General features: G+C 42.0%; 1 protein-coding gene across 2 annotated transcripts; it reads right to left on the reverse strand.

The window, feature by feature from the left end:
• Window positions 1-1,125: 1,125 nt before the first annotated feature.
• On the reverse strand, window positions 1,126-23,423 carry maml1 (mastermind-like transcriptional coactivator 1). Of its 2 annotated transcripts, none has more exons than XM_029278158.2 (6): window positions 23,075-23,423; window positions 21,775-22,090; window positions 8,957-10,330; window positions 5,353-5,634; window positions 4,351-4,480; window positions 1,126-3,276 (listed from the first exon to the last, which is right to left on the reverse strand). In XM_029278158.2, the coding sequence occupies exons 2-6, from the start codon at window positions 22,081-22,083 to the stop codon at window positions 2,204-2,206; spliced, it is 3,168 nt and encodes a 1,055-aa protein (XP_029133991.2). In that variant the 5' UTR covers window positions 22,084-22,090; window positions 23,075-23,423; the 3' UTR covers window positions 1,126-2,203. The 2 variants fall into 2 exon arrangements, with proteins under 2 accessions (XP_029133991.2, XP_020494029.2); XM_020638373.3 differs by having other exon boundaries at window positions 21,775-22,308.
• Window positions 23,424-24,381: the final 958 nt, after the last annotated feature.

Below are 24,381 nucleotides of genomic sequence, written 5' to 3' on the forward strand. Positions count from 1 at the left end.
CAGTTTTGGAATTGCTTCTGTACATTTCTCCAGCCTGCAGCAGTGCAACAGGTTTTAGTAACTTCAATGTACTGGTGGAAAATGAGGCTCTTTTTAAAGCCACCAGTCTCCATTGATAAAAACTGTTATTTTAGCTCACAGCTCATAGAAGCTGCTGCTCTACCGCTCTCGATGGATGGGGATAATTCATTTTTTATTTATAATGATAGTTTTATCAAGACTTGACGAGTCGATCCAAGTCCTTATCGTTTTCCAACCCTTTTTAAAATTTGGTGGCTAAACATGACAACAATGTTGTTTAACAGAACTCAAACATCTCTTTTATACTGCTAGGAAAGCAAACATATTTCACCTCCAAAAAACGTGATTATTTATCAAAGTTTGTCGCCAAAGCTTAATTTTCTTAAGTTACATTTGAACACATCATGATGAGGTTTAATTTACCTTTGCCTAAAAGTCATTTTACTGAGCCGACCCTAAACACATCACAATGTAACCTTATGTCACCTTGTTTAGTTAGCTAGCCAGCTTTTATCCTGCCGATTTCAAATCTGATTTCAACTTTGTCCTCTGACAGCTCAGAGCTCAAACTTTACAGATTTTCGGGTTTTATAAAGTGTGGAAGCAGGTTGTTATGGAAACAGGTTTCGATTCCCATGCCTACTGCTGTGTGTGTTACTGTGTTACATAAACGTTTGATGGATCTGGAGTACAAATTTTAAACACCAAACTCCCTCAATAACTGACAACATAATAAATAAAGGCAGAGGTAGATTAGCTACTCCTGTGTTCAGAGAGGTTAAATGACTGTTTATGTTCATGGAGTCTGGTGACTTCAAAGAGAGAGATGTAACAGCTGACTACCTGCAGCCTTCACAGCCTAACTCACTGCTGCAGGTTTAAGAAATCTACTGGAGACCTTTTTATACCTATGATTTATTTAGACCCCTTTATTTTTAAATTAGGACCAGGGTTTATTATACTGGTATTACCCTGTAAGTGCCAAGAAAACATAATAATTTACTTTGGAAAAGGGTCAGAGTAAATAAAAATAATTCATGATTTGTAGTAAAATGTGCAAAAAACACCAGAATGGTCCTTTATAATCACATAACGCTTATCTGTGTAACATATGTTAAGAGCGAAGAGCTGTAAAAGAATGAATGCTTTAAAGGTTTTGAAAATGTGTTTGAGTGAAGCCGAGGGTCTGTAGGTGGCGCTGTGGGGCAGGTACAGTGGTTCAGCACTGAGCTGTGGGTTCAGTAGTAGTCTAAATACGACTCCTTCATTCAGTCTCCAGACAACATTACATTATTCATCTGCACAGACTTCAGTCTGACGAGCGGCTCTGTTACAGAATTACACACAAAGGTAGAACACCACTGAAACACGTGGTAGGTCAAATAAATGATCTGGTTTTTTTTAGTTCCTGTGAGGAATGAAACCAAATTAAAAAGTCTCAGAAATGCGTGAGACAAGCCGACATCCAAACTCTAACATGTTTGGTGTCTTCACATTATTGACTTTTACATATCCTTTACATTTTAGGCGCTATCCAGTTAGGGGACATATTATTTAGAAGATTCCCTGCAAGTTGAACAACCAGAATACCGTGCAGGATTAAAGCACAAACTTCAGTTTTGTTCTACCAGGTGTGGATTTCTGCAGCAGCCACTTCATCGTTAAATTGCTAGATTTTTGAATGGAGTCTGGTGTGAAGAGGATGAAACAGGTTGTACTTCATTCCAGCAGGGAGGATTGAAAAGCTCAATCTGCTGAACTGAAGTGTCTGAGTGATCAGCTGCTGTCAGTGAGGTCACTGTTTCTGCATAGCCATGACTATACGCGTCAGTTGACTTAGTTATGTGTGTTTGCGACGTATTCTGCGGTGACGAAGTGAGAATGTAAAAACACTCCCATCACATCAGGGCAGAAAACAGCTACTGTCAGTGTCTGTGAAAACAACTTTTACCATCAAACTCTTACGATCAGTAGATTTTCAGAGACTGAGGGAGGAGCCTGACTGACCTTCAGCATCGGCTAGCCGTGAGGCTAACGCTAACACCCCCCCCCCACCTGGCTACAGATCAGAACAGCTGATCATCAGAACACAGACAAACTGATCAATTTCATCAGGAAGTCCTCAGTGCCTCATCCTCCAGGTGCAGAAAGGTGTTTTCAGGTTTTTCTCAGGAGTTTGTGACTAGCGGTGGCTGGCGAGCAGCTCGTCGAGGTCGGCCATCCACTCCTGCGTGCTCTGACTTTTTAGCAGCGAGTCGACGAGCTCGCTCTCGCCTGCAAAGCTCCCCGATGCCACGTTGTAACCAAATGACACCTGCTGCTGTTGCTGCTGACTGGCAGTCCTGCCCACCTGGTAACCTTGGTTACACTGTAGTCCCTGGCGACCGTTGCCCTGCGGCTGTCCGAACGCAGCCAGGTCGGGCAGTACTGCCTGGCTCTGATTGGCCTGCTGTTGCTGAGTCTGTTGCTGATTGGCCATAGGCTGGCCGAGGCGCTGAGGGTTGGGCGGCGCTCTCTGCTGGGCGGCGGCCATGTTTGTTTGCATCATCTGCTGCCCAGGGTTCAGGCCTCCCATTGGACGCCCGCCGGGGTTTGCTCCAAAGGTGGCGGCGTTCGGCGGCATCTTGGCAATGCGCTGTTGCTGCATGTGGAAGGCGTTAGGGGGGTTGTTGAAGGCGTTGGGGGGCAGGCCGGCACTGCTGGATGGCGACTGGTTGGTCAGCTGCTGCTGCCAGGCGGCGCTCTGGGGGCCCTGCATGCCTCCCGTCATGGAGGGGGGCAGGTTAGCCCCCATACTGTTCTGCATGGAGACGGGCATTCGGGTCGCCGCCGCCAACTGCTGCTGTTTCAACATGGCAGCGTTGGGCTGTGCCTTCAGGTGCTGTTGCTGAGCCAGCAGGTTCTGCCTGTAGGAGGCACTTATGGGTCCTATAGTCTGACGCTGAAGGCCGGCCTGCTGTGGGGGGTGCGACGGGAGAGATGGGTGGGAGGGGTGGTTGGGATGGTTAGGGTGAAGGTTCATGCTGTTGTAGAGCGCCTGCTGCACGTCCACGCCGGCCCCGCCACCTCCGCCCCCACACGACGACAGACTGATGTCAGCCTGATTAGCTGCAGGGGGCGGAGCTACACCACCAGCAGGCCCACCACCCTGGCCCATGTTCATACCCATCATGCCTTGGTTTTGAGGGAACATACGCTGAGATCCGGGGGCGGGGCCTCCCATCGAGCCAACACTGCCCATTGGCTGAGAGGAAGCTGAAAAAGGAAAGGAAAAAGAGGATCTTAATGTTTAATCTGTTAAATGTATAAGTTTATGTAAAATATTCCTTTAGAGTTCTCTGTTATCCGACAGCCTGAATCCAGCTGCAGCCAGCTCAGCCTTCGAGTTAAAAACAAACAGCAGCTGTTTAGTTCTGATGAAATGTTCAGTCATTTATTTACCTATCAAATCAGCGGTGAGCGTAGTTTACACACTCAGTGACTCAGAGAGGAACAACTGTCCTCTACAACCTGGCTCAGAAACTTTATATGAGACTCAGTCTGCACTCAGATATTTATTTTATCAAACAGCAGCACTTGTTGCTTTCTATGACCATTTTCTAAAGAAATTCACACAGCTACAGCTTAGTTGCAAAAATAAATTGTTCATTTATTTTCCAGAGGCAGTCATTATGAATTTGATAGTTGAACAGTTGAATTACATTCTCTCTTTACTTGGTAACCAACTTTTAAAAAAACGTTTATTTAATCAACTTAGAATAAATGTATAAAGGTTGTTAGCTTCATTGTAAATGTTCAATCCTGCAAACAAAAGAAGGTAGCTGACAGCCACATGAAAGTCATTTTTGATATAAATCCTAAAGGTGTGGAGATTTGGTTTTCTCAAAGTTTTCCCACACATATCAGATGGTTTGAATATGCAGTCTCTTCCTCCTGAAACATAAAGCCTCACAGTCTATTCCTCTTCTGCTCTCAAACCTTCTGACACGCTGTGGAGTATGTTTAAACTATGTTCAGGTCAGTAGAAGTTCAAATGTTTCTTTATAGGCTTTTAAAGGTTGCTTAAGAATCTAAAAGTTTTGATCAAGACACTGAACTGTTCAACTATTCAATCTTCTGACACTAATCTGGACTGCTTCTTTCTGAAGATTCAGTCAAAAATCTGGCCTTTTCAAATGAAACATCTTAGCTCCATTATAAAATGATGCACCATGAATGTTTGTTTGTAAAATTCTTCTTCTTTAAAAACGGAGGTATTTGATCTGTGAGGAAACTGTTGGGGATATTTCATGTAGAATTTGGCCAACGTTGGAAACACTGTCGCCTTACCTGTAAACTGGTTGACTGGCTGCTGTGGGAAAGGGTTCTGATTGGCCGGTTGTCCCGGCTGGTCCTGGTACTGTGGTGGGGGTCGGGTAAGGTGTCTCTGCAGCTGCTGGTCCTGCTGACGCTGCTTCTCCTGCACGGACGATACACAGGAAAGTGTTTCACAAATAATTCAATACAAAATAAACTTCATTTTAGGCTATTTCAACATTGCCACACATCATTCATTATTAATCAGATATTTTGATCTTAAAAGTGAAACATTTCCTTTTGATAATTAAGTGTTAAAAGTAGTTATTTTTGTCCTGATAGTGCTACAACATGATTAAAAAAAGTGATGCAGGACCAGCATACAGCTAAGTAAAAAAAAAATGAAATAAATGTATGCCATTCTAGAGATAGAACAGTGGCTAGAGTCAGAAACCGGTGAGCAAGAGAGAGTGGGGAACGACATGCATGAAGGAAGCCGCAGGTCAAACCTCTCTCAAGGACTCAAGCCTCTGCACATGGGGCAGCGCACCAACCGCTAGTCTTCCGGCGCCCCATAAGCTTTTATAAGTGTTAATTAAACCTAAATGAATGACTCAGTGTGGGGAGGGGGGAATATTGCAGAAGAATTGATACAACCCTGCAGACCAAACAGTGTGTTTGAAGTTCTTCTAAAGTTTTACAATGAAAATATTTTTTTATAGAGGTTAAATTTCCAACGAGCATAAAGTTACATTTGATATTCAGCAGCTGGAAGTCTTTTTTACAACCTTGACTTAAAGTTTGAAACTGAAAAAGGGATGATGCTTTCAGCTACCTTATCCTAATCATGCACACTTGTATAAACAAACAGCTCCCTCTGCTGTTCATAATAAGAAATGTAAGAAGCCTACTCAGGTTTGAACTTTAAACATAACCTCCTACTGTTTTCAATCTAATGAGAACCAACCAGCTACAACTGCAACCCCTGATTTATGTTAATAACCATCTAGTGATTTGAGGTGTTACAGGTGTTACCTGTTCAGCCATGAGCTGTTGCCTCTGCATGTACTGCTGCTTCTGCTGCTCCATGATCTGCTGCTTCTGCTGCTCCATGATCTGCTGCTGATGTTGCTGCTGTTGTTGTTGTTTCAGTGCTGCTGCCACCGCCGCCTGGCTGCTCATGTATGCTGCGTTACCATGGTTACCTGTCATGGCATTCGGCCCCTGCTGGGCTGTCATGGGGTTGTTCCCGGGGGCAGAGGCCATGGTGTTGGCCGGACCCGGGCCGTGTGGAGGAGCCGGGTACGCGTTCTGGTCCTGAGAGTCAAAGTCACACATCGAAAGTTAGTTAGTGATTCCCCAGTTATTTCCTAAACGTTACGTTCCCAAGAACTGACGCTACAAACAATCAGAAGTTTGTGAAAAAAGATCAAATGATATTCATCCAGACACGAGGGATTCCAAAAACATCAATAACTTTCAAATATCTCAACACAGAACCTATCAAACTCCTGCAACTACGGCACATTTCTTCAACCTTATTCCAGAATATTCCAGATTTTCAACGACAACAGACATTTACATTTTCTTATTCATTATTGAATCTTACTTAAATGCTCATATTTCAACTGTTATTGCACTAAACTTCAGTCCTTGCAACCTTTGAACTTGTTTAAATGTTTTAAATTAAATAAAAACAAAAAAATCAAAGTGGAAAAATATATTTAAAAAATTCACGTAAATATTGAAGATAACAAATAAATTCAAGCCGTTTTTTTAAATTGTCTCATTTCATGGATTTTCGAAAACATTTTTTTACTTTTATACATTTTATGAATATATAGTTTGTTGTGTAAACTTTTCTACTAGGTTTATTAATTCCCATCCTCATTCATATTATGATTTCATTATTTATTAGTCTATAAATTGGTATGAATTAAGTACTACAAGTCAGCTTGATTTATGTTAAATCGTAGCTTATTAGCCAGCTTTGTTTTGTATTAAAGTGGACTTTTGCAAAAAAAAAAAGTCCTCTGAGATGTTGTACAGCACATGTAGAAATAAGCATGAAATTGAAATGCCTCTGTAAAGTAAAAATACAACAAAATCTGCGTAAAGTCAATGCACTTTCCACAGTGTCTGACGGTAAAGTACGGAAGCCTAACAGAAGAAAAAACAAAGTTTCATAGTTTGTGTTGAGTGGTGATAAAGTGTGAAGCTGAGCAGGGGCCGAGCGTCCACTCAGAGGAAAAATACAAGCAGAGCAGGAGCAGCTATATTTAAATACAGAGAGAGAGGGAATATGAAAGGCTGCTTTGTCACTGCCTCGCTTCGCCCCCCTGTGTGAGCCTTAGCAACCAGCTGCTTCTCACACACACACACACACACACACACACACACACACACACAGTCAGTGGATGTAGCAGTGTGGGGCCTTCGGCCGGTCTGAGCAGCTGAACAAAAGCTCCCCCCGCTGCAGCCCGACTTCACCTCCACTCGTCTCCCCACACACACAAATACACTCCTCTCCACACACACTCCAACAGGCTGCTCTGTACTGGTCTTCTTCTGCACCTGTTGGACCAAAACCAGTTCAGCTCTGGCTTCAGGCCAATCTGACTTGCACTGTGTGAACCCATGCTGCACTGGCACACCTTCCTCATGATTATAATAACTCTTCTACACCCATATCAGGTCTCAGTGGACTGATTTGACATTTACTCATTGCGTTCCTTTACATTTCCTCGAGCTCCCTTTGACGTTACCAAAAAATAATAATCATTATTTCTAATTTTTGATTTTTATTTATTATTGTTGTTGTTTCCAAATGTTTAACATCCTCCAACTGTAATGTGCGACTTCACTACATTATGAGGCTACTATATGTTTTTAATAGTCATTCTTTGTAAATGTGCGTCACATCCTGCATCAACAGCGCTTTGCAGTTTGTTGGAAAAAAAAAAAAAAAAAAAAACATAAATCAATTTTTAGAGACATTTCTAGAACAGGTACACTGAATTTTGAGAAATGATCCGGCCGGGGAAGAGAAAGAAAGAAAGTGAATCATGGCTTGTTGAGGAGGATTAATAATATATTATAAATGTTTTATTTAACATCCTGGACTTTCATTATTTTGGACACTTAAGTTCTATTTTTCTTACTTCGTCACAGTAACATTTCTTTTTCAATCAAGCCTACAAAGCTGAGATAACATCCATAATGTTTCTTATTGTGGGGACAGCCCTATATCTGGTACAAGCCCAGCCTGTAGGGGGCACTAGCAGGACTTTACACTGATTGCTGGATGAAGAATTGGTTGAATCTTAAATGTGAAATATGTTGGTAACGGCATGGTCAATGCTGAAGTTAAAGATACACTCCAACAAAGATTTCCTTGCACTATGAGACACCAGCATTAAACGTCCTTACAGACTCGTGGAGTTTCCCCCCACACACCCAATCTATGTCCGCTGAATGTGGATTATAAAACTGATGGAAACTAAAAAGCTCTTCTTTGTTTGTCTACAGAGAGTTTTGTAACGTTGCTGTGTCCAAACCGAGTCAGGCAGCAGGAGACAGTTCAGCTGTAACAGACCCTCATTGTTCAGACTGTTCAGCCTCCATCAGTCCAACACAGCTGTGTTATAGTGTGGAGCTCAGTCTGGGTTAATTCATTAAGATATATTTTAAGGACAAATACATGTCAAATTTTATATTTATATTTAACTGACAAAAAAACAAAAAAGAAGGTCTACGCAATGAGAATGAAATCCGTTTTTAAGACTTAGGAGAAACTAGGGACCATCTCTCCTTTATTCAGATCTGGGGAATGAAGCCCTTTGTGTGTGTGTGTGTGTGTGTGTGTGTGTGTGTGTGTGTGTGTGTGTGTGTGTGTGTGTGTGTGTGTGTGTGTGTGTGTGTGTGTGTGTGTGTGTGTGTGTGTGTGTGTGTGTGTGTGTGTGTGTGTGTGTGTGTGTGTGTGTGTGTGTGGTACAGTCCAGGAATGTGCTGCCGGCCTGGTTATGAAAGCAGAGCAGGAACACTCTGATCAGTTTGTACAGTTGTTGTTTTTGCAGCGCTGTGATGCTAGCAAGGATGCTACTGAGGCAGTTAAATTGTTCAATACTTTCCTATACCAGGTGTTTTTTTGGATGATACATTTTCTGTTGTTTATACAAGGATGTTGTCGAAAAGTGTCGGACAGCGCCACAGATACTTAAAGGGATAATGGTGTGTCTTTTAATGACAGCAGTCAATATAACAACTGAACAATTATTTCAACTTGTAACAGTCTGGCCAGCTTAGATTTTGTTCCTGCAACTCCCGTTTCTGAGTGCACCTGAATGCATCTCTCATTGTCTAAACACCCCTGAATGCAGCATGCTAACAGCGCATCTCCTGAGTAACAGCAGAGAGAGAGAGACATGCCCAGAGAAGTCAACTAAGCCGACTACTTTATTTTCTGATGCTTCTTACGGACTTTTTATCATTGCGTGTGCATCCAATGAAAGCTTTTGTATTTTTCCTAATATCACTTGTTACAACAACAAATTCGATTGTTAAAGAACATGTATCAAAAAGTACTGATGTTCTGAACATTTTAAAACCTTGTGTGTGTGTGTTTGTGTATGTTTCTTACCTGTGTGTGTGGGATGTGCTGCCGGAAGTTCATACTGTTCTTCTGTTTGATCTGCTGCTGCTGTCTGAGCAGTGTGAGCAGCACCGCCTTGTTCTGGCTCTGGGTGTTGGGGAGCCGCGGCGGTCCGGGCCCTGCCTCAAAGTGCGACAGAGGTTTGGTGTTCTTATAGTCCAGCATGTTGGCCGATGTCTGAGCGCCTGGTGCAGTCGGGTGGCTAAGAGGCGGCCCTGCAGTTGGGTGACCCAGCATGTTGGGGTGTCCAGTGGGCACCTGCAAGTAGCTGCTGGCCCCTGCCTTGGGAGAGGCTTTATTGGGCTGAGCAGGCATCAAATGCTGCTTCTGGGTGTTAGGGTTGAAGTCCTGGGGGTAAAGGGAGGGGCTTGTGGGCTTGTCCATACCAAATACGGCCCCTATTGGGCTTTGAGAGGTATTGGCCATCTGAGGCCAGGCTGGGGGGTGGGCGTGGGGCCCCTGGTTGTGGAACTTGGCTCCTGGCTGTGGCTGTTTGTGTTGCATCTGGCCGTGGAGGTGCTGCGCTCTCTGCTGCTGGGCAGCCAGCTGCTGCAGCTGCTGGGCGGGTGACAGGTCTTTGGGAACAGGGGGGCCTGGGGGGAGTAGATGGTTGGGGGGAGGCTGGAGCTGTCTAGGTGGAGGAGCTGGCTGGGATGGGGGCAGAGCTGGGGAGGAGGCAGAGGAGGAGGCGACTGGGGAGCTGGTGGGGTGAGGAGGAGGCCCAGAAGAGGTGGACCTCATGTGAGGGGAGCCGGTGCGAGAGTCCTGCTCGAAGGCCACAGAGGCAGGGGAGAACTCGGTCTTCACGTTGACCAGATCAGGAGGAAGCAAACCCTGAGAGGATTGTCCTCCCCCATTGCCTACTGGTCCTCCTGCTCCTCCTCCCACCGCCCCAGCACTGCCCGGAGTGGGAGCCAGCTCCAGGGGGTCTTTGCGGTCCTCAAAGCCGTCGTTGAGGATGTCCTGGATGTCTTCATAGGCCACAGAACAGTTCAGCTCTTCCATTAGCTCTGTCCACTCCTGCTCGTTCAGGTTCAGGTCGGGGAACAGGCTATTGTTTCCTCCTCCTGATGGAGGCATGATGGGTAGGATGTCGTCAGGCTCCTGCTTCATCTCCTTACGATGGAAGTCTGATCCTGCTTCCCTGCCGCTCTCTGTTTTGTCCCCAGTAGGTCCGTGGTTCCCGTTAGAGATCAGCGCATCACTTATTCCCAGTTTGGAGTCAAGCGGGGAGCCGTTAGTGTTGCCGTTGTCCAGACAGGCCTTCTTGTGTGGAGGGAAAGCGTCGCTGAAACCGTTGACCTGATCTCTGCTCAGAGGAGAACCAGCGCTCTCCAACTTCCTCTTCACCGTCTCCTGCAGCTGGAAGAACACACAGAACCATCCAGAATCAGTATAAGCATTGCAATTCTGCTAAAAATCTTTAACCCTTCAGAAGTTTCAGTGAGATACAACTGGAATGCCTACAGTGTCAAAAATCTACCAACCACTCTTTTTTACCAGCCACTTTATTTTAACTGACAGCATATTGTAAAGATGAATTATATTATAATCTTAATCTTATTTTAAGACAATGTTTGTTCAGTTCTCATTACGTTCTAGCTTCAAGCTGAATCTGTGTGGTTTGAAGTTTTGTGTCTCTCCTGCATTTGTGTTTCAAATTTCTGACTTGTGTTAAGCTGCTACTGAAGACGACCAATTTCCTGTATAAAGCCCTTCAACAACATGTAAACTGGGAACTTGTCCGAAATAGAATGTGTTTATCATTGAAAAAACTGAGCTTAAGCGAAACTGTAGGGAGTAGCAGTATTTACAACAGCTCCTTTGACCATGATTCACCACCACAGCTTCTTTGAATTACCTTGGACTTAAAACAAGCGAGACATCAATTTAAACACACCTTCAGCAGGTAGACCCCCCGCTGTAATGGAGATGCAAATCAGTGCTGTGTTAAACACAAGTGACACAGAGGCAAGCCACTTCATCACATAGCCTATCACTGTAAACACTGACAACTGCTATGACAGGAGGAGGCGGAGCCCTGTGGTCAGTGAGTGTGTGGGGCCGCCTGGCTCGGCTCATAAACTCACAAGCAGAACAAGCGTAAGACCTGGGTTCAATCTACGTTGTTTTCTGTCAAAAAATCACTCTGATACAGTTTACCCGACTCTACAAAAAAAATGACTGCATTTGGCGAGTGACAGGTGCTTATTTCTAACACGGTCATGTTACCAACGGATAAAACGCTATTTTAATTTGCTTTTAAAAAATTCTAAACACTTAACCTGGATATAAGCCAAGGAAATGACAAAGTGCAGATTATGAGGAAGCTACAGGTGAAATGCATTGTTCTCTTACAATAAAATATAGTACATTTACTTTCAGTGTGCCAGAGCTTTGATTTATTTTTCTGGATATAACATATTTAAATTGAAATAAATACAGTTTCCAATTGACATATTGTACTGATCAGAGTTTTTCTGCATAATTTCCAACTTCTTCTAGAAACTTCATATTTTTTTGACTGAATCTTTCAAGTTACAGATGCGTGCCATTCATTGTCACTATTCTAATGAAAAACTTTAGTGGTGAGACTATGACCCATGACTTGTCTTATATTGACCAGCTGAGACTCAAACATTTTCAGTCAACTTTGATGAAAAAAAATCTTCACAATTGAGAAGCTTGAACTGCAGTATTTAGACACAAGAATAACCAATGATTCATTGATTTTTAAAGTAGCTGCAGATAAAACAAACATTTGAGTAATAATTCCATTTGTAGTGAACAATGCCTAAGTTTAGATATATGGATCATGAAATTAGTTTATTCAGGAGTGCTGAGCAACAAACCAGCTGTTTTATTATGAGAGTTTCTATTTCAGTATCTACACGAGCAAATGTCTGTCTGTAGGGGGCACTGCGGCAGCTGCAACAGAGTGTTACAAGAGCTGAAGGCAGCAGTGGTCGGAGTAAAAAGCTGCCGTTAATAGAATCAGCTGCAGGCAGGCTTACATAATGTAGATAACAAAGAGCTTCCTCAGAGCAGTCAGCAGATCACATCTGTCCGCTCTGCAGGCAGCACGACCCGCCGGATCTGAGGGAACATTCAGAACTTCCTCCACATCAGCTGATCATCACACGCTTTAATTCACTGAGAGGTTATCAAACAACACCTGAACCCATGAAGGACACTGACAGGTGAATCCAGGTGAAGCCCTCTCCGTGTGTAGTCATGATGTTAAACAGAGGAGACAAACAGATGGAAACAACCAGTTTGTTAAATGTCTAACTCTTCTTTTGACCTCCAGCATTTGATTTCAACGTCTTGACCCTAAAAAACCTGTTTACTTTAAAACATAAATAAAGTAAAGTAGTAACAGACTGTACACATTCAGACTGGTGGTGTCTGTAGATCAGTGTATTACTGCTATCTTTAAAAGCAACTGTTTGTAGGAAATTAAAATAAAAAGATTTTTGGACATTTTAGAGTTAGAGGATCAACTGATTTACTTTAACTTATCTGATGGAGAACAGATACTAACTCAGTTTGATCAAAATCGACTGAATTGAAGAAGCTGCTTGTTTTGGAAAAAAAAAAAACACAACTGAAACTATTTACACGGTAGGTAAATTCTGCCACAATGGGGCACTTAATCATGAGAGCGATTATCTCCACTACCCCACCCTAGAGATGGGACCGATCTGATCTTATATCGGCATCGGGTCCGATATTGACGTATCGAATATTGGAGTGAGAGTGCTGATCCACATCACTGATCAAGACAGATGGCTGAGCACTTTAAACATTCTCAGTTTGTACAGTCTCACTTTGAAAACATTCAGACTGAAATGTAAGAAGTGTGATTTGGAATCGGATCGGAACTGAAAAGAAGTCAATCTCTACTCCCCCGATGAAAGCAAACTCCAACTTGGCTGCAGTCAAGATGAACGACGAAACAGACCCGAGGAGACCAGATTTGTTTACCAACAATGCATCCAAGAATAATTAACTTAATCAAAGCAGCACATACAGCAACAGAACTGTAGCTTTAAGTAGCAGTTCCCGCTTTCTTATTTAGCGGCATTTGACGTAACATCCAACGTTTCCTTGGCAAAAATATTAATGTTGTGTCTGTCATGGCGGCTGCCGCGACAAGACACATCCCATAACAAAAATTTGTATATATTATTCAACAAAATAACATATATAACAGAAGTAGGTTTAGTCCATTGTTAATTAATTTGGGTATTTTAGTGAAGAATTCTGACTACAAACTGTATCTTTAAAGACAAACATGTCAAAGTTCATGTTTAAAAGAGAATTTCTCCTCAAGCAGCCAACCTCAGCATTTAAAGTTTATGAATCTATCTGTCAGTAAACAACATCAGTGAAAGGGATGAAAAGCTAACAGAGCATCCTGAGTGTTCATGTTTATATTTAACAGACGCATCAGAGGTGAAGAAAGAGAGATAAGAAGATAAAAAATGCATCGCCCCTCTGAGCAGAGTGGCGTCACAAAGAGGAAAATGTGACGTCTTCACCAAAATATGCTGAGAATTTCCTGATTAGCCCGGCTGGTGCCAAAATGGCAGAGTCAAAACATTTGGACAAAGTAGTTGGCCAGAAGTTGTGCAACCAGCAGAAAACAAGTTAGATTTTTAAATGCATTAGGCTTCAACTGAAAGCAGACACCGGCCCTGAACAAGACCAGAGAGGGCCAGCTGGTGCTTTTGATCTATTTCACATCATTCTTTGACAACTCACATTCAGTGGGTTATGAACATATTTATTCCCTTGTAATTCTCGTTTTTGTCGGCACTGACTGCAGCAGTTTGAATCAAGCAGAGCTGGTAAATGTTAGCTTTTTGGTAGTAGTTAACTTCTACAACTTTTTGAGTGTAGAGAGAGAGAGAGAGAGAGAGAGAGAGAGAGAGAGAGAGAGAGAGAGAGAGAGAGAGAGAGAGAGAGAGAGATCGTTTCTGCCCGGAGGAAAAGGAAATTCTGGTGACTCATTCAACTTTTTAAACCTGAAATACTGGTCTGACCCCGCCCCCACCCATGTTACCATGGCTCCAGCACCTGTTAAGAAGGGGGGCAGAGGGTCGACAGAGCAGGGGCAGAAACTGCTTTGGCTGCAAAGCTACTGCACAGACCAGAGGAATTATGGGTATTAAAGTCTTTCAGAATACTACTTATACTGCTTTATGGAAGAAATTAAAAGATGGATGTCAAAAGAAAATCTACAGTTCAATGACCCCAAATCAGAAGATCCTATTGTTAGTTCCCCTGGCACTAATTCATTAATAATCTCGCCTGCAGTCTGGATGCCCTGCCCAATGAAGTTTGCAAAGAAGCCTGCAACTTCGAGGTAAATTTCGACTGAGCGATCTTTTGATACCCAGTTGACCAAAGTGATGCATTCATGCTTTGCTCAACCGAGACAACTAAACTAAATCAAGTAATTCATTTCTCCTGGTGACTTAGAATTATTCGTCAATCCTTGTTCCAGACTGGACTACCGTAATGCTCTTTATTGAGTCATCAGCAAGGGAAAAAGACTGCAGATAATTCTAAATGCTGCTGCTAGGTCTTTGATGCCTAGCAGGAGAAGTGACTACTTTACACCTGTCCTTGCATCGCATCACTGGCTACCTGTGAGTTTTAGAATAGACTTAAAGTATAGACTGATCTTGTTTATAAAGCTTTAAAATGGATAGGCCCCACCCCTTTATTTGTGTCCTGTTCACTCTCTATGAGCTGGACTGCTGCCTGAGAGCTTCCTCCTGCTAACGGTTCCTAAAACTCAACTGGTCACAAAAGGTGACCGAGCCTCCACAGTTTGGGCCAAGCAGCGGCAGAACTCTGCGTCAGAGTCGCTTCTTAAAACTCACTTTTACCTTTCAACTGAATTGTGTTTTGATCATTTTTTGCATGTTTGAATTAAACAGCACTTTGTTTTTATTTTTAAGTGATACATACATCAAGTTATTATTATTATAACATTGGTAGTAATAAAACTTTTTTGTTTTTTGCTATAACCGATAAAAAAGTACTTAAATGCAGCCATAGTATTCATATCTTTAAGTTTATTTTGTGTACTTGAGCTATTGGCTAAATCAAAGAACTTCTTAGTGTGATTTACTCTGATGGAAGTGCATTATGTAAGCGAGCAGAAAAGTTATACAACGCAATAAAAAAAGGAAACAAACATCTTGCACAAAGAATAAATGTGCTGTTATCACATTAACAACTGTGACAAGAATGTCCACTGATTTCTTTGCAACATCGTAGCCTTTATCTTTTCGTTATCAATTTGAATATACATTTATTAATAAATGAATGATTTAGCAGAAGTTTTATATTTCAGGAGAGGACAGTATGTAGGTTTTATTATCCTCAGAAGCTCAGAAGCTTTGTCTTAGAGAAAGTAAACACAGAAACATACAGAACATTTTTCTGCGGGACAATGAGTCTTTTGAAAAGATACTGAAAGTCTTTGTTTTGGCTGAAACAACAAAGTCTGTATATTTAACATCGCAGTCAGATAAGTAAAGACTTCTGAATATCTCCGCCCTGACTCGTCCTCCAACTTTCAGCTCTCACTATCCACAAAAATCCAAAATATCAGCTCTGTTTACGTCATCTTATCTGTGTTTGATTGCAGGCTTTCTGCGGGGAATATTTGGTTTCTCGCACTGATATTGTTGTTTCACACCTCAGTCATTGGGGTCATTCATTTTCTTAGATTTCTCTTTTGGCATGTCCTTTTTTTCCATTTGCTTGCAGAAACCAGACTGATAAAAGAGCTGGATATCACGCGTAAATCAGCATCAGTCTGCTTTCAGGAAAGTGTTGCTTTATTAGCCTTTTCTGTCTTCGTGTGGCCTGTACTTTTAATGCAATGATTTATTTTTTTTTGCGACTTTGAAAAGAGCCAAAAAAAAAAAAAAAGTTATGATCAGCCACTGCACCCTATCTGTTTATACATTTAAGAAAAAACTGAAATAACATCAAAAACTGGGACAAGAAGGAGAGAGGACAGATTTAGTTTGGTTGTGAAAACACTGTAACAGTAAACATTGCCTTCATCTGTAAAAGTTTTTAAACCTTGGTGAGTGAAATCGCTCCTAAGAGGAGCCAATCACAGCTCTGCAGAGGTGATGAAGCTTCTCCACCTTCACTGCTCTTTCTGGCGACATGGTGCAGAGTTAGAGCAAGGCGTTTCCTGACAGTGTTAATATTCAGCACAAACACACACACACACACATTCAGGGACAGCACACAGTGATGAGTCAGCTGTGAGGGGGCGGTGGGGGGTTTCTGTTCAGACTGAGTCACCTCTCAGGACTCCAGTCAGTGTTTGTTGGTCTGTCCCTGCTCAGATCAGATTCACTAAGAAACTCACTCCTCATTCTTCAATAGATACCTAGAGTGAGATCTGCTGAGGTGATATCAGTTCTTTTTTGACACGGTTTACTGTTGATACATAGGAGACCGACTGAAGGGGAAAAAAATTAAGTGAAGAGATGAGCCTCCACAACAGTGTCAGTGCTCCTTTTCAACACCTCTAACACATGAACTTCTGTGTACTTTAGTAATTGCTCCAGTTTATGTGTTGATATCACTACAACGTGTGGGTGTTTCCACAACACAAACACAATCATAGAAAACATCGTACAATGTTTATTATAAAGGCAGAGAAACTCTGCTCATATTGAACACCGTCGCCCCGCCCGATCGCTCGCAGTGAATATTCCAGACGTTTGCCTGCTGACTTCACACACCGACTCGTCACGACTTTGCACAGACTTTTAAAAGGGAGATTCAGGAAAAATTCTGAATCAAGTCTGGCTGGGCTGAACCAGGGATCAGGATTAAGGGAATTCTGTCACTCCGGGAAGGATACAAAATTAGCTTTGGATGAACAGAATTCTTTTCTGGCATGACACCTGGACGAAAGGGATTTTTATGTAAACAAGCTGTGTAAACAAACATGTGTTAATGTTAAAAATAAATGCTTAGAAAATTACAAAGTGAAACCAGCGCTCATTATACTGGCAGATCTTCTTTTGCTATTCGCTTCTATAAATAATATGAAGTCTGATGGTTGGTATGGACTCTTAAGATTGTCATCTTAAGCTCACCTTCATTCCAGTTATTGAAAAATGGCAAAATTATATGAAATTTAAAAGTTATATTTGAAACAAAGGAACTGATAAAAACAATGGAGACTCACACATTAAGACTGTTCCTTCAAATCAGTTAGCTATCTGATACCCTCACATTAAATAATGACAATTTTGTGGTTGAATGAAAGGCTTTTCAAATGTATTTTGGATTGCGGAGGGACATGTTGAGTTATAGCTAATATGGACTGTATATATTTATGTAATTATTGCATTATGATTGTCAGATGTTTAACTATAGACCGAGCAACCTGTAGATGAGGTTTCTTAAGAGATATTTATTCAAACAATGTCGGCTAGACTTCCTAACATCTTCCCTTTGGTGTCAAATGTGTCTTTAAATCAGTTGGACAAATGTTTTAAGTCACTGTACTCTTAACATGTACAGCTTGATGTCGACCTGCAGTCTGTTTAACGTCTTCAGAGTAAACCTCATAAATACAACTGACAGTCTGTCACCTGCTGGGAGACTCAGCTATCAGATGGACTTCACACTCCTCTACAACCCTGTCCTCTGTTTACATCTCTGCTAACACACACACACACACCCCCGTTCACAGTCTAAGTGGACTTTTACAGATTCAGTGAGGATCTAATGAACTGTACAATACTGCCTTCAGACCAATCTAAGGAACAACTCCAAATTGTATTCTGCCCAGAAAGAGATGAACTACTGTTTTAATGTGAAACTTCATACTGACTAGTGACTTATCTGAACTCTTTAAATATGACATCTTGCTTATATCTTAAAGTTTTGGAGTTGACCTGTAAGCATTGTTCCAGTTTCACAGAACTTCCTGAAAAAGTTTTCTTGGTGAGCTGCATGTTTACTCAAACTACATTTTTCCCCCTGACTTTTTCCAGAGTTTCTCCTGTCATCCCCAAAGTATCTTTTCTGCATGAAGTCCCAGTGAGCAGCAGGATATCGTAAGGAGAATTCATGTCGAGCGCATAGGGAGGTGGTGGTGACGTTTACTCACCATAGACTGTATACCACGACTGTGCTATCTCTGTGCTTGTCATTAGAATACTGCATTTTGTTTTGTTTCCGCCAGAATCTTCTCCACTCTTTTGTTGATATTGTGACTCTGTCAAACTACACTTAGAATTGATATGAAGACAAATAATCTCATCATAGTGTTGTATAGCGCAGTGTTTTTTACGGTAGGGGTCCTGACCCCCCCCAGGGTGGTCACAAGGGGGCCCTAGGAGAGTCCCAGAAACTTGGAGGGACGAGGGGGGGGAAATGGAAGAAAAATTAAAATCATTTCACAGCATCCTTGGTGAAAATAAAAAAAATAATAAAAAAAACATCTTTTGAGATTTTATTAAACACTGCATATCAAATTCTGTTTTATTGACTGATGTTAAGTCAATACAGTTGAATGTCTGATTTTTGCCATCCTAATGCACAGGAAGGGGTAAGGAATTTAGGATAAATATTCAAAGAGGTGGGGTCCATGCAAGAGGGTAAAGCGTTATAGGGTTTATTCATATGGCAAAGCTTGGGAACCCCTGGTATAGCGGACTTTGTTACTTTGCCCGACCTCTTTTACACATTTGGGGTCAAAGGCTCACTAAATAATTGTTTATGTTTCCAACACTGGAGATGACAGATGCTTCTAGTTATGACGCTTGGATTAAGGTTAGTGTTATGTTCACCCTTTCACGAATACATGTGGGACTACAGCCAGAAGTTCATATAAGTTTATAAAGAATAAAAGTGCATTGCATGTTTTTTACCGATTAGCTTTAAATCTGATGCAAGCTTAGGTGTAAATTCAATTATTGTTTCAACACTACACTGTAAAAACTATTAACCCATTTTATACTAAGGAACACTTCAGCAGGATGAAAGTCTGAGGGAACCTAAACCCAGAGTGTCGGTCAGAGCGACCACAACCCGGGAGAAAGTGAACACACAGGTCACATAACCAGACAGCCACAACACAACACTTCCTCTGTCTATCACTGAAAGCTCACACATAAACAAACAATGCGGAGGTAGTGGTCGATCACCTCCGATTAAAACACACACTTTATCCGACTCATGGCGCAATCAGACTGCTGTCAAAGCAGGTGTGTGTACCTGCTGTTTAACTGTAACTGGTCTCACTGTGTCAGTGTGTTTCACTTTCAGTTACAGGTGCACAATAATAAAGACTTTGAAGTTTTTGTTACAATGCAACACCAGCAATTATTATGATACTATTTCTGTCTTATCTTATTTATGTTGATAGTTTATATTAACGATTATTTTTCAACTCTGTGTAATTCTATGAAGTTTTGGGTTCTTTATGTCCTCCTGAAATGTCCAAAGATAGTATGGATTCCCATATTTATCATGATTCTTTTTAGCACATTGTAGTGAAAACCTCTCATGTAGTAAACAGACTTGAAGTTTAAAGTTTTAAGGCCAAACTGCATCATTTTTCTTGCTTCATAGTTTTTAACATACTATCAATTAAATGCAAAGTCTTAAAACTAAACTTATTGATAATAGGAGTTTTAAATAAGGTAATGCTGCAAATAAAAACAATATGTTATAACCTGGTTTGCCTTGTGAATCCTGAAATACCATACTGTAATGACAGCATTATTATGGTATTCTTCATGAGCCTAATCTGAATGTCATTTTAAATTCTCAAATGAAGAGATATGCTGATCCAATATTGGCAGATGTACTAAGTGAAACTGTCGCACTGTCATAAGCAGAGGAGATTAAATAGTTCAGTTAAATCAGTAGAAAGTGTCTGCTTACTCTGATCCAATGTAGAGAAAATGTCATTGTAATAATACCCTGTGCAATCAGTTACATCAGATCAGCTGTGGTTTTTAATTGCTGATTCTATGAACATGCTGTTTCTAGAGTCTTTGCACATGTAGATCACTTTGTCTGTACCATCACTACACTAAAGCATGTTGTGACAGTGTTAGTGAGTTATGTACAAAACTGTTTGAAGCGATCATATTCTAATCTGTAAAGTCTAAATCAACAATGACAAGCTGATCGAAGGTTGTCAAATATTTTGATTCATTATATAATGTTTTTATTTTAATAATTGATAGCAGGGTTTCAAATTAGCACTTGCCACCGGCCAAATGCAGTGCCGTGTCATGTGAATTTACTCAACCTACCGCTCTGACTTTACGAGCAGAGCCGGGCGGTCCTGCACACTCAGTAACCAAAGGGATCCGCCTCCTCATCGTGTCAGAGTGTGCACAATGACAGGACATCGACTGAAATGGTGCGGTGTCACTTGAGCCCAGCTCAGCCAGGATTTGCACCTCCATTACAACAGGTCTACCAGCTGAAGTTTGGTTAAAACGGACGTCTTGTGGCTGTGACTCCTGGTTAAAGGAGCGGTTGCAAATACTGTCACCCCCCTACCATGTTATCGAAAAATCCCTGCATGGTCGGATGTTGGAATGGTTTGCTTGGTTGGAATCACAAGAATCGTTGCTTTCTAGCGGTGTATAGCACACGCAATACTTATACACAGCAGTTGTGTAAATAACAGTGATAATGAGAAAACACACTCTGCCTACAAGGAAAGTGATACATCAAAAAAGGTTGTATTATTTTGAGTTTTCTCATACGAATTCAAATCTATTTACATTGCAAAAAGCTGATGATTTTGTTGTGTTTTCATAACATATTTATTAAGGGATAAACAGGGGATTTTTTTGATTGTGTGTGGATTGTGTCCAGCTCTGTCTAAATTGCATGAAAACATCGGCATTGTGTTAGTGTACATGTGCATAACAGTGCAGTGCGCATAAGTCTGCTTGCAACTTTTGGTAATTACTGCTCGCTTACAAAACTGTGACAAAAACGGCTCCTCCTTACTTTAACTCTCTCATCCAGGTCTACACTCCCTCCCGCCCACTACGCTCTGCCAATGAAAGGCTTCTGATCCAACCTTCACAACAGGGTCCTAAGACGCTGACTAGACTCTTCTCCTGTATCGCCCCCCCCGGTGGTGGAATGAACTTCCAAACTCCATTGGATCTGCAGAGTCCCTCTGCACCTTTAAGAAAAAGCTAAAGACCCGGCTCTTTCATGAATACCTACTAACTTAATGATGATGGTCTCCATATTATTGATGATGATGATGGTTGTGACGATGGTTTTTGTTTGATAATGACGACTTATAAGATGGTTTCTATACTGATTAGAGCTCTCAAGAACTGCCCTCAATGTTGTGCTTTGCCTCTGGTCACTTCCTGTCAGCACCTGTGTGTCCAATCAGACTCACCTGTGTGTCCAATCAGACTCAAAGCTGATCGTTTGCTCTTACTCACATTGTTTCCTTTTTGCTTGTGTTGTACTTACTCTCTGATGTACATCGCTTTGGATAAAAGCGTCTGCTAAGTGAATTGCAGAATTATTCAATACTGAATTAAATACTTGATAATAGGATGTGTAGTAATAGGGCTGCAGTACAGAATACCGTTTATTTCTGCTGCTATCATATCAGAGTTTAAAATCTTGTATTATGCCAACCCTACTCTGATCACTGTCCCTCTTGTTGTTGTTGTTGTTTTCATGCTCCCGCAGCCTGTTTTCTTGTGTTTGTGCTCTGTGTACAGTGTCTGTCCGGTGCTCTCACTCACCGCTATCAGGGTGCTGTTCCGGCTCTGCTCCGCCGCCGTCCCTCCGCTCTCCCCGTGCTCCGCGCTGGCTCCGCCGCCTCCGCCTCCGCCTCCACCCGGCGCTCTCTGCCCGGCTTGTTGGTCTCCGCTGCTCTGAGGCTGCCGGTGCTTGTTGGACCGCTTTGCTTTGGCCTGCAAACAGCGCTGGTGGAGGGCGAAGGTCTGCTGCCTCTCCAGCTCCAGCCGCTCCAGCGTCGCGTTCTCGTAGCGGCTCTCGCAACTGTTGTGATGCTGCCGGAAGAGCTCGATCCTCCGGCGGAGCCTCTCCATCACCGCGCTGTGTCGCGGTGTAACAAAATCCGCCATCATCAATAAAGACTTGTAGTATACTCCCGGCTCAGGTTGCTCAGGTCCATAAAATGCTGAATTAGGCTCTTTTTTTTTTTCCTCACTCTGGGCGTCTATACACCCCCCCTCGCCCTTTACAAAGACTCCTGTGCTGGCTCCATGCAGGCGACCTTTGTCTTGCTAATGGCCTTCACTCCATTTCCTTCACTGCCGGAGAGGAAAATGAAGGTTTTTGGGGTACATTTTTACTCATTTAAACCCAAACTGTTAACGATAAACCTCAAGAAAAAAAAAAAATACAACAGCTCATTTAAGTTGCTGTGTAAAAAAAACAAAAACAGAGGGAGTCTTTTTTTTTTTTTGCAAGAGCCACAATCCGCCTGAGTTTAACCCCCCCAGAAAAAAAAAATCAAAAAGATTTACCCCCCTGATGAATGAAATCAAACCTGCTACTCTTTTCTCAAACATCCATTACAATTTTAACACAAAAACAATCAATGAAACAGGCTGCTTTCACAAGTTAAGTTAGCGCATTCCTCCACTCACAAATCAAAGTTGAAGCGTCGAAAAAAAAATCCCCCAAAATCTCTCAAAAATGATATTTAAATCACATTATTAAGAGCTAGTCCGCATTGCCTTATAATCTCACATCCATGCTGTTACTTCCTGTCACACTTAAATTCCACTGCGGCAGCATAACAGGTCTTCAACTTGTGCCTGTAACTTTATTTTGCTCTTGTAGTATTATATAGGTAGCTTTAGGGGGGGGGGGGGGTTAGCATAGCAGAAGCTAACTGGCTAGCAACTTCACTTGTTCACAAACTTGCCAAGCAATTACTCCGCTTCTAAAAAAACAAAACATGTAATTTCATCAAATATTACAAAATTCACACGCCTTCAAACAAAGCGCGTTGTCTTTGCGGGTAATTAAAAAGCCTGAGTGTGTGTGTGGGGGGGGTTTAAATCCACTTACCGTGAAAGTGTTGCTCTCCGCTCCTCTACAGCATCTGTGTAGCAAACAGCTGATCCTCCGCCTCTAGTTAGCCGCTAGCTGCTAGCCGCTAGCTGCTAACGCTGTGTTTTGGGTTGGAAGGGGCTAACGCTTGGCTAGCGAGCTAAGTGGCTAGCCCGAAACATTTAAATAAAACATCATATTTTGAACTTCTCTTATTCCGAGGCGATGGCTCGGATACTCTTACCCTTGCTGAGCACGACTTATGATAAGTACGGGGTTTTTTTTTTTTAAAGCCGATAGCGGATCGGGGCTAACTCTGTCCCTCTGTGCTGTTTCTATTGTTTTCCAGCGGACAGGCAGGTCCACACCGCCATCTTGGAAACTTTCTCTTTTTTTTTTCCATCAGCGACAGGAGGAATGTCCGTGCGCCCGCCTTCACCCGTGATTGACAGCCGGGACAGCCAATGAGAGAGCGGGTTAGGAAAACTAAGTGTGTTCAACGTTTTTTTGACAACAGGGGATAATTTAAAAAAATCAGTCGGATTTTAAAAATAATTTGTGGAATATGAAACATAGACGGTCAAGTGAGCTTTTGCGATTAGTAGAAAAATGCTAATTTAACGCTAATATTCAGCGACAGGAGGAATGTCCGTGCTCCCGCCTTCACCCGTGATTGACAGTCGGGACAGCCAATGAGAGAGCGGGTTAGGAAAACTAAGTGTGCTCAACGTTTTTTGACACAGGGAATAATTTAAAAAAATCAGTCGGATGTTAAAAATAATTTGTGGAATATGAAACATAGACGGTCAAGTGAGCTTTTGCGATTAGTAGAAAAATGCTAATTTAAGGCTAATATTCAGCGACAGGAGGAATGTCCGTGCTCCCGCCTCACCCGTGATTGACAGCAGGGACAGCCAATGAGAGAGCGGGTTAGGAAACCTAACTGTGCTCAACGTTTTTTGACACAGGGAATAATGAAAAATCAGTTGGATTTAAAAAAAATATTTGTGGAATATGAAACATAGACGGTCAAGTGAGCTTTTGCAATTAGGAGAAAAAAATCTAATTTAACCCTAATATTCAGTAGGTAGGCGTGGAACAGCGTGTCCCCCCCCGCCTCTGTGATGAATGACAGCAAGAAGACAGAATCAATAATAAATCAGTCCCCGCCCACTTCCGGGTAAGCTTCTGTTTTGAGTAGCCCAAAACGGTCAAAACAAAAAACAGTCATTGTCAATACTCTGAATTGTGTTGGTGACAAGAAGCTCATACCTGGAAAGAAAAGGGGAAAAACCCTTATTGACATTTAAATTGGAAATACTCAT

The sequence above is a fragment of the Labrus bergylta genome, chromosome 9 (assembly GCF_963930695.1).
Source record: "Labrus bergylta chromosome 9, fLabBer1.1, whole genome shotgun sequence".
NCBI lineage: Eukaryota > Metazoa > Chordata > Actinopteri > Labriformes > Labridae > Labrus > Labrus bergylta.